We start from the raw sequence: 11,294 nt of genomic DNA on the forward strand, positions 1-11,294 counted from the left end.
CGTAAGAACCTATATTGTGTGCCATCTGCTATAACTTCAACAAAATAGTTTCAACAAAATAATATTTTGTTTGGCAGCTGGTCTGGTACTAGTAAGGGCGCAAATCCAATTTCAAAAGTGGGGGAGGGGCAGACGTACGTGGTTCAAGAGCCTGCGAGGGAGCGAAGCGGCCGAGCGGGGGGAGGGTTTTTTAAACGGTAGGAACTTTTCGTATTTTTGATCTATTCGTTTAAGTTTTATTTTTTCGTTTTTTATTTTTTCGTATTATACGAATAACATGAATAACGTTCACTGCACGTATCTCAAATATAGCGTATTGCTCGTGTCACGTTTACGTTACCTCGCTAGGTGATTACACGTTTAATTTCTCTTAGCTATTCTAGTATTCTAATATAAAAAGGGTCATTATTGCGCATTTTAATTGCAAGTATCAACTATTGTTTGTATTGTTTACATGCAATCAACTAGGTGAGCTGATCACTATAGTGGTGTATGAATTTTCAAAACTTTCCATTTCAAGTAATGCTTTTTTGACTGCTTCGTGTATATCGTTGATACTTTTTATTTTTAATTTAGTGTAGTGGAGACAACCACAAAATAATAATATTATAGAAGGGGCTTATAATTATGCAGAAGCACATGTTCAAAAACCTGGGGTTTTTGATAATGATTAATGTGTCCCCCACCCTACAAAAAGTTGGGGGGACGTGTCGCCGACCTGTGTCCCCATGGCATTTGCACCCATGAGCGCAATCTACCGATTGCCAGACTGTGTGGCAATCTCGAGATATCAGGGGTGGATGTAGGGGGGTGTCCGGTGGGTCCGGACCCCCCTTTAATTTCAAAGTGCCCCAAAAATTTACTGCTCAGATGCTCTCAGAATTTACCAATTTAAAAAAAAAAATTCTTGTAGGAGGTCTCCCCCCTAAGTGGCAACGAGCCGAAGGCACGTCGCATAAGCTGCCTTTGGCAGTTCTTTAAAACACCAGAAAAATTAAGCAGGAAAAAAGTGCCCTTTATTTCTTCCTGGACACCCCCCTTTCAAAAATCCTGGATCCGCCTCTGTATATAGTCTTAACAATTTATTACTTTTGGGTTTAAACTACTTGGGAGTATGTGCAATTTACTTTAAATGTGTATTTCAACTGCGTAATATTTCGTTTGGCTGATGCTATGCACGTGCGAAATCTGGAATGTCGCAAAAAACAACGAAACCCAGGGAGGCTCCTTGGAAGCAAGGCCATAGTTAGTGTGTGGGGCAGATGCCCGCCTAGATTTAGGAGAAAATGAGTGAAACGCTGAATGAATGGGAATAACCAATCCATAAAATCAGTGTAAATCATCGAGTAATCAATCATACGTAAAGCCCCCAACCTAACGTTATGAAGGTTAACGCGACGGTCAGGCTGCCGGTAGGTGGCCGTCACCCTATATTTATTTATATTATATTATATATATTGATTATATTTAATATTTTTTTAATTATATTTATTTATTATATTATATATATTTATATTAAATATTATTATAGAGTCTACCTATATTATTTCTATGTGAATAACATGTGAATATACATTGTAAATAATACCTGTCATCATCATCATTATTATTATTATTATTATTATTATTACTGCTATTTATTGAATTCGTAATAATATATATACAAATTAGAAGATAATCAATTTCCTTCTATTGCCAAGTGTGCTGTTAAAGTGTAACAGGGAAAAGAATAACGGTTCTATACAAGACTATATACTTTGTATAAGATTGCATGTGTGACTGATAATTCACCTTTAAAAATAATTAAAGAAGAAAAGACAATTTCTTAGTTATTAAATGCTACTTTTATTGCTTTCAACACGAATGCAGTAACCTTTACAATAAAATGCCACTAATATCATTCACTTGGTTTGGCTCCCCCTTTTGTTTCTTTGGCTCTTTATTTTCATATTAACTTCCTTATTTATTACCTCTGATTCACCTCGCTCTCCCTATCTGCATCCCTTCCTCTCTCATACGCACTAACTTTCATATTGAATATGACTGTATTTTGTTGTAAATTATGAAAACACTTTACCAATATCACGTTACTGAAAAAAAGAGACGTAATAAATTATTCTACAGAGCCGGATGCAATCATGCATCATGTATAAACGATAAATATTTAACAGCTCAATTTACAGAATATAACCTACACCAATACGGCCGATCTTCGTTATTTTTTTAAGGCGCTAATTTATACACACTATAGCGCCTATTTCAAATGATCAAATAATCATATATCCCCCTCTTTAGCGCTAAATCTTTTTTAAATCATTAATGGGTGTCACACCAGTCGATTCTCTATGAATTACAATGTTACTACACAAACCTATGTAAAGCTGAGTGACATTAAACGGCATTACTTTGGTCGAACGATGAACCTGAACTGAGAGAGAGGGTTTTTGGCACGGCATCATCGCGCAAAACGTGAGTAGAAGAGTTCTTGTGATAGTAGAAAACACACTTAGTCACGCAACGTGACCATAGATGTCTAGCAATTCGTGCTAATGCATAATCCAGCAGCCAAAATGGGTTGTGGATTAAGGATTAGCTTAAGCTCAGCACTGGTAAATGGTAATATACACGTCAACAATTCACAACGGTGCATATTGTATACAGTGTAGCAATTCACTTTGTGTCGTTTTTTCCTTTCTCATCGTAACAACTCTTTCATTACCAGCCAAGAGCACATTCTCTTCACATTCAGTAAATCAATGTAAACACCTGACAGGAAAACTCAAACGAGGTGTCAAATATTAAAATGAATCGTGCAAAATTTGTCAAAAAACGAACAAAATGATTGCTTAAAATGATGGATATAGAATGAATTTTTTGGTTATTTCGTGAGACGTGTTAGACAGCAAATGAAGCATAGGGGCCCACTAGCTGCACTGAAAATAGGTGTAGCTGCATGAGTATTGAAATGGGAAAACAAATATATGGTAAAGGCTCACTTGTAAAACGAACACCTCTACATATCTATGCTAACTGTCTATCTACATACCAATATGTCTATATATATATTTCTCTCTACATACATATATATATATATATATATATATCTTTATATACACAACGTGAAAAGATTGTTGTAAACAGCCACTATAAATAATAAATAACTCTCCCACACTGCACTTACAACAGTTTCTAGTAAAGTAAAATATATATATATGTTTCTCGCTCCACCTTTCTCCATTCTCCACTTCTTCCTCTCTTCCTCTTTTTTGCTGTCCCCCTAGGCCAGAATGCACCAATGAATAGGTTGACGACAGTGCGTGTGGGTGTGGACAAGCGTGTAAAAGTGCCACGGCGTAGCGCCACTGTACGACAGAGTCCTGACTAACATGACGAATGCGTGAGGTGAGAACAGTCTCAGGAAAATACTCGTACGGTAAAAATGCGATCTGTGTCGGTCGCACAGCTGTCGCTGGAAGTCACGGTATTGCCAAGCTCCTAGGTAATCGTAGATCCTGCGACAAATGTCGAGAGAACACGTGTAAATTCCGCGTGGGTGCTGACGCGTGCGTGCGTGCGTACTTATATATCCCGTGAATAGACTTTGAAGAAGCATGTCAGAAACGAGGTTTCTCCTTACTATACGTTTTCATGTACGATACCGGGACTGAATGAAAACAGGTTTACTACTGATGATACGATATATTACGAAAATGCAAAACCGTCACAGATTTGAGCAATATCACGAGTGTATAACAAAGAGTCTGTATATAAAAAAGAGAGAGCGAGCGAGATAGAGAGAGAGAGAGAGAGCGAGAGAGAGAGAGAGAGAGAAAGAGGAGAAGAGTTTGACATACCAGCCGGTGACACTCTTTCTACGAGGCTTGGTCTTCTTATTGCCTGTGTTACTAGGAGACTTGGCTGAATGGCCTGGCTTACACTTTATGATATTTAACCTGTGTATAAATAAATGAAAGTGTCAATGGCACTTGTAGCTCACCTTGGTTGTGATAAGAAGATGAGGGGCGGGGATGATATAGGATCAGCAGTATATATGGGGAGAACTCCCTTATATAGATATCTCCTATTATATACTCCTTTGAACTGATATATGCATACAGTTTTTGATGCGAAAAAAATAAATGTTTCAGGATCTGAAAGTCTAAATCTTGACGTAAGATAGCCAACTACGCGCTAATGATTCGCATTTTGATTTCGACATATCGCGCAAATATAAAACAATAAAATACTTCCAGGATCAATTACGCTGTGAACTCATGAATCTTAAAACCAATATTACCACGTATATAGGTATGATTGTAGAGTGTAACCAGTTTAGAGAAATAAACTAATAGGACGTTGTCATTCTCACCACATTGAGGAGTAACAATGTATTTGGTGGCTGCAGCCTTACACATTCCAGTTATACCAAAATTTAACAAGAATCGATAGTGAATCTAGATCTGGTCATTTTCATCTTTCTGCCAAAAAGTGGGCGCCGGCTCAAAAGTAGGTCGCTGGCGTGCTCCAAACATAGACGTTCAAATCTGGCTCCATAGCGAAGTAAACAACTGTATGATGCAATTGCAGAACATCGTGGGCAAACTGTTCCTTGAGTTATCGTTGACTGTAGGCAGACACTGAAATTGCCAAAATCTACCTAATTTGCATTATTAAAAAAAAATCAAAACCTGTGTGATATGTTTTGGGGCCAGTCCTCATTCAATCACATACCAGAAATGAGCAAAATCCATTGAACCTAAACTGACTTATGGCCATTTCCATTTTTGCCAAAAAGTGGACGTGGCTCCAAAGAAGGTTGACTGGCGTGCTCCAAAATAGGACGTTCAAACCTCTCCAACAGAAGTAACAACTATATCCAATTTGAAACATGTGGGTCAAACGGTTCTCGAGTTATCGTTGACAGTAGCCAAATGTTGACGAACGGACGGACGTACGACGAATGACACCCCATGGCAATAGCTCATCTTGACGATGTCAAGGTGAATTAAAAAAGAATCACTTTCTCAATAATAGTTTAGGATCTACATTTCGTACTCCTATAGTATGATGACAACAATTGTATTCTGTACCGTTATTTAAAATGCAATAATTATGATAAGCATGGTGCATTTGTCACATATATAAGCGATAAAGTGATAATGCTTTTTCTGCTATAGCACTTACATATCTCCTTTTCCTGCCATTGCTGATTTGATGATGACAGGGTCAGAAAGCTGTCTCATAACTGCAGACTGAGGCTTGAAGTTTGGTCTCGCCAATGACAATTGCTTTGGTGGTGACCTCTGGTGAGCAATAAAATCAGTAAAATGTAAAAAGCCTGTACATGCATAAAATCGCGTTACCAATTTTATCAATAGCCTGATGAAGAGACAATGTCTTGAAAGCTTGCTATGAAATAAATATATGACACACTATTTCTATACTTTGAATTAAATTCTATTTATGTACGTTTACATGTATATATATATACACACGCATGCATGCACGCACGCACATGTATATATATACTTAGACAATAAATATTAATACTATATATAATAAGATGTTCAGAATTATTTCGGAATCTGTAATTAGGCACTCCTGCTTTACATAACTCGGCAGCAAACCTCACCGCGGGCGACTTTGAGGACTTGTTCTGTCGGAAGAAGCGCATGCCGATCGGTGTGATGGCGAACGGGGGAGACTGACGCTGCGCGACCACCTCGCTGCCCCGTTGCTCCCGATGCGTCGTGCTCCCCCTGGTGGTCGTCGGCACGGCAACGCGCGTCGCGTTGCCTCTCGCGTTGAGCGCTTCCACGTGAAAACCTGCAAGACGCGAGGCGTTGGACACTCAGCCAAGCACCCTCTCCCCACCCGTCATCTATGTCATGCAGCAACAAGATACTACCATACTGCCTGAGCTGCACAGCTAGTTGATGGGTGTCTATGTTCCCCACCCGAACCTATCTCCTCTCATCTCTCCATCCGACCCTCTCCCCTTCTCCTTCCACCCGGCCCTCTCCCTCTCTCCTCCCACCCAACCGTCTAGTTCTTTCTCCGTCTCCTTCCACCCTCTACCCCTCTCCCTCTCTCTCCTCCATCCAACCCTCTCCCTCTCTCCTTCCACCCGGCCCTCTCCCTCTCTCCTCCCACCCAACCGTCTAGTTCTTTCCCCCTCTCCTTCCACCCTCTCCCCTGTCTTCCACCCAACCCTCTCCCCTTTTTCCCACCCAACCCTCTCCCCTTTCTCCCACCCGACCCTCTCCCCTTTCTCCCACCCAACCCTCTCCCTCTGCTCCCGTGCTCCCGGGTAGCTTTACCGTTGACGAGCACGGCCGCCTTGCCTCCCGGCATCTTCTCGCTCGTCCGCTTCACTGTCGAGACGTGGCGCTGAAGATCGGACCGGCTACTCCGCGCCGCCGTAGCCACGGCGTGCCTCGTCGCACACGTCGACAACGCGGCCTTGCTGCTGGCGGCTGCAGCGGCGGCGGCTGCGGTGGTGGCGGGCAGGCACGACGTGCTGGCGTTGCTGTAGCAGGTGAACGCACGGATGAACGCACAGCTCGCGCGACGACAGCGAGAACGAGGGGCGTATGACGCAGGGATAGCATGGGGATGATCGCGGGGGGGGGGGCACTGCACGCGTTAATCCATGGGCGCCGAATATCAAATGCCGATATTCAATCCTAATTCGTTTATATCCAATTAAACCTGTGCAATCACGTACACCAAGGTGGTACTCGAGTGAAACCCCAGAATTATTCTTTATTGGCCCGACCTGACCCGACGTCAACCCGACCCAACCTGACCCCGACACCACTCGACTGACCTCCTCCCAACCCCGACCCGACCTCACCCGACTGACCTGACCTCCCGACCCGACCTGACCTCCCGACCCCCGCCCGACCCAACCCGACCTCCTCCCAACCCTGACCCGACCTCGACCTCCTCATGACCCGACCTTCTCCTGACCCCGACCCTCGGCGCTCGTCATACCTGTTGCCGGAGGGCGGCGGCGGCGGGGCTCGCTGCGTCTGCCGCGGCATGCTGAAGCGCTGCAGGCCGTTGGCGGCTCTCAGCTGCCGACGCAGCCAGTCGCGCAGGCCGCGCATCGACTGATGCTCGGAGCGTGGCAGCCGCGACCACGGGTTCGCTTCCAGCATGTCCAGCGCGGCGACGGCCAGGGCCTTGCCCACCTGAGATGGAAGGACAAGGTAGAGTGAGGGGCGAGTGACAGAAAAATAAGGGGCGAGTGACCGACAAATAAGGGGCGAGTGACCGACAAATAAGGGGCGAGTGACTAGCGAATGACCAGTGAGCGACCAGCGTATGAGGGGAAAATAAGGGGCAAGTGAATGACGTATGGTCAACGAATGAGGGGCGAATGAGGGGTGAGTGACCAGCGAGTGAAGTGGGAATAACGCGGATTTTACGAAAATTCGTACGTCTCTGCAGAGATTTTTGAGCAAAATTTTTGAACGCGATACTTCCATGCAATAATCTTTTTTCACGAAACTCGGACGAGAACGACGAACAATTGCGAACGACGTGAAAATATTACGGATAATCCACAACGCGCTACCCACTTATTAAAGATCGGCGAAGAAGCGTGATCGACGCACAAGTGAACGCAACGCGAGATGTAACAAATGCAAGCACCACCTGGCGAGCGTCTTACCTCGCCCCAGATGTGAGGCGTGTACTTCGGCGGCAGGCCTATAGGTGGCGGCGGCGTCGCGCGGTCGTTGAGCGAGAGCGGCAGCACGTTGACGACGCAGCCCGTGTTGTAGTTGCACTCCAGCGTGTAGCTGTGCGGGGAATCAACGACGTGTTAGAGTGATCATGCACGATCGCAAGGGCGGAGGCACGCACGATCGGAGGAGTGGGGCAGGGGGGCAGAGGCGTGCACGATCACAGGGGTAGGGCAGGGGGGCGGAGGCTCCCACGATCGAAGGAGCGGGGCAGGGGGCGAAAGCGTGCACAATCGCAAAGGCGGGGCAGGGGGCGGAGGCATGCACGATCACAGGGGCAGGGCAGGAGGGCGGAGGCGTGCACGATCACAAGGGCGGGGCAGGGGGGCGGAGGCTTGCACGATCGCAAGGGCGGGGCAGGGGGGCACGCACGATCGCAAGGGCGGAGCAGGGGGCGGAGGCGTGCACGGTCGCAAAGGCAGGGGAGGGGCGGGGGCACGCACGATCGCAGAAGTGGGGGCTTGCGCGATCGGTACACATCGAAACCTATGCCACTGTCACTTCACTGTCTATTCACGTCCATGCTATTACGCACTATATTACATTACGTACCACATCACTATATTGCAACACCACGTGCATATTACGCGTCAAACTCATCCTATTACGTACTATATCGATACAATACAATACTACGACATGCATATTACATGTCAACACCATCCTAGTACATACGTAACATACTTGATCTGTACATCGCCACACTACGTGCGTATTATGCTCACCAGTGGCTGATGCCGGTCATTTTGTACGTGGCGACGCGTCCGCTGCCAGACTTGGACATGCCGTCGCGTTTGTCCTTCGTGTACATGTTCCGCTCAGTGAAGTTGCAGCCGGAATAGTCAAAGTGCGGCGTGTTGAGTGACAGCAGCTTCGTGTAGAGCAGTGCTGCCATCTGACGCAGGAAATCGTAATGAATGAAGAAAATATGTAGTGAATTAATAATAAGTCTAAAGCGGTAAAAATTCACACAATTATAATTATTAAAGGATTGGGTTTACCAGATAGAAAAAGTTCGTACATCAGTAATGCAGAATCGTAAAACATTATCGCTCCATTTGAACAAGAGCCGCAGAGCGACTGGGCTCATCTGAGGTGTGTTGTTACGGTTATAAACGTCACATTTAAGTCGTGCGTAGTGACACCTTTGTTAGGCGCAGATATGCAGATACGCAGTTGCGTACACATCATTTCAGCAACCTTCTGCATTCTGCATACCTCCCAAATCCCATTGGTTGATACAAATCACGTGCCTGAAACTCCTGTTTTATGGTGCATTGTGACCCTAACCCTAACCCTATTAAAAAAAAAGGAAAAATTAATTGTTGTAAATAAATCATGTAAATATTTGCGTTAATTGGAAAAAAATAGTTTAATGGATAAAGATAGAAAAATACAGGAAAACAGGTAACTAATAAAAAATCAGATGGGATTCGATCCAACAACCTTTCAGCCGTGACGCTCATGCTGTACGCGTTTGGCTATCCATGCTTATTGGGTTTCTAGATTATTGATGTGCCATGAATATGACAACACTGGGACGTCATTGAGGCAGTTCAGGAATCCATGTTTAACCCTCCTCTTGAGGGTCAAAAGATTATCAGACACTTACTCTTCGCACGTCAGTGGAAAGCACATTTCATGGTCCTTTCAATAAAGTGATAAAAAAAAGTCAGCGCTGAAACAAAAAAGGTTTTCACTCCATTAGGCCATATCCTCAGAAAATGTCTGATATCCGACCTTTCCCCCACTGCCCTTTGACCTGTGACCTCCAATTTCGCACTGGTGATGAGTTTCCTGCCCATCACACTATACACCGAATATTAAGAGCATAGGTCAAGCCGTTCAGATTTGCGCCGCAATTCCGTATTTCCTCCTATACCTTAAGTTAAGGGGGAAATATTCCCCCTCCGTTTACACATCTTGACCTTTGACCCTTGACCCCCAAATTTGTCATCCTGAGTCCTTTTCACGATCTCCCTCCCCCCCGACGTCCCGAATATCGTAACCGTACGTCGAGCGGTTAAGATTTGTGCCCAACTGGTGACGCACAGGGATGGACGGATGAACGCACGCTCATGCGATTCTACAAGCTGAATCTGACTTCGTCAGATGAGCTAAAAAGCATTCCTGTGTCCCGCATTCATGTTGCCGTGCAACATGCCTACACCCCTGCACCACACATCCCTGCACCCTGCATCCTTCCATCACCACACCACTGCATCTTTGCATCCTCGCACCCCTGCTTCACACATCCCTGCAACCTACACCCTGCATCCCTGTATCTGTGCATCCTCGCACCCCTGCATCCCTGACCCACATCCATCCTAGCATCCCATGCAGCTTCGCACCCCTGCATCCTTCCCTTCCCCATCCCCCCACATCCCTCCCATCCCTCCAGAGATGCCAACACATATTTGAAGCAATCTGTAGTTTCTGGACATCAAATTAGTAGTTTGAGGGTCACGCAGTGACACGAGTTTGCTAGGGGGGTCCGGCATGACCCCCGGAAAATTTTTTGATTCTGAGATGCAATTTCCTGCATTCCGAGGGTAAACGAATTTGTTTTTTTTTTATCATAGTGAAATTCGTAGTTTGATACAAACTGGTCGTAGTGGTGCAAAAAGAATAGAAATTCGTATAAAATACGAATAAATCGTAGTGGTTGGCATCTCTGTCCCTCCATCCCCGCATCCACCTCACCTGCTGATCCTCATCCTCCATGTGGTTGCCATAGATGAAGCATCCGCGCTTCGACGCATGTCCGTGCAAGTCGATGTAATAGGCGAGTCCGCTCTCCGCTGCCGGCACCGCCGCCGCCTCCGCCTCCGTGTACTCCACGTCCCGCCACCGCCCCCACGCCGACCCCGCCCCTGGGCCACGCCCGAGCCGGTCCTCCAGTGAGACGCTCCCCATGCGGTCGACGAGGTCAGGGATCGTCACCGCGGCGACGTCATGCGGGGGCGCCGCAGCCGCCTGCACGCAGAACTTCTTCGGCGGAGAGCTGTACTCGCGCGCCGGGGATCCCGGGGACGCGGCGGGGTCAGGGGTCGCGGCGAGGTCGCGCTTGTCGCACGTCGTCGTCGTCGTTGCCGCGGCGATGGGCTTCCTCGCGCGGATCGCCGGAAAGAAGGCGCCACCGTCACGCGCCCGCGCATCCCTCCAGGTGTAGCTGGCGATGTCGCCCGTCGCGGCGATATCGTCGACGTCGGTTGCCGTGCCGACGTCGGTTGCCGCGGCAATGCTGCCGTTGCTGCTGCTGTCCGTCTCGAAAACGCCGTCGCCCGTCGCGGCGTGGCTGCTGGTGAGCACGACGGGGGCGCCACCGCTGTCGACGCGCTCGATCACGGGCAGGCGCTGCAACCTCGTGGTCTCCTCCTTGCCCGGGTGCGACTTCCTCCGCTCCTGCGCCTCCCTGCCAAGCTTCCCCGCTTTGCCGCCGTTCCTCCGGCCCCCCGCGGCGTCCTGCGCCGCGCTCTCCTTCGTCTTCCCCCGGCCGCCCTTCTCTTCGTCCCTCCCCTTCCCCTCCCCCCGCTCTCCGCT

The 11,294-nt window shown here is 47.0% G+C and overlaps 1 protein-coding gene across 1 annotated transcript in view; it reads right to left on the bottom strand.

The window, feature by feature from the left end:
* Positions 1 to 1,821: 1,821 nt before the first annotated feature.
* The window catches only part of LOC106811812 (cytosolic carboxypeptidase-like protein 5), a 12,842-nt gene continuing 3,369 nt past the window's right edge, over positions 1,822 to 11,294 (bottom strand). The window contains exons 7-15 of the mRNA XM_014815536.1: positions 10,455 to 11,285; positions 8,477 to 8,646; positions 7,679 to 7,808; positions 6,997 to 7,196; positions 6,321 to 6,529; positions 5,633 to 5,826; positions 5,185 to 5,303; positions 3,855 to 3,953; positions 1,822 to 3,512 (exon numbers count right to left, since the gene is read on the bottom strand). Coding sequence (XP_014671022.1) covers positions 3,278 to 3,512; positions 3,855 to 3,953; positions 5,185 to 5,303; positions 5,633 to 5,826; positions 6,321 to 6,529; positions 6,997 to 7,196; positions 7,679 to 7,808; positions 8,477 to 8,646; positions 10,455 to 11,285 — 2,187 coding nt within the window. The 3' untranslated portion in view covers positions 1,822 to 3,277. The remainder of the gene's footprint in view (positions 3,513 to 3,854; positions 3,954 to 5,184; positions 5,304 to 5,632; positions 5,827 to 6,320; positions 6,530 to 6,996; positions 7,197 to 7,678; positions 7,809 to 8,476; positions 8,647 to 10,454; positions 11,286 to 11,294) is intronic.

This window comes from Priapulus caudatus, unplaced genomic scaffold (assembly GCF_000485595.1).
Source record: "Priapulus caudatus unplaced genomic scaffold, Priapulus_caudatus-5.0.1 Scaffold20, whole genome shotgun sequence".
Lineage (NCBI taxonomy): Eukaryota > Metazoa > Priapulida > Priapulimorpha > Priapulimorphida > Priapulidae > Priapulus > Priapulus caudatus.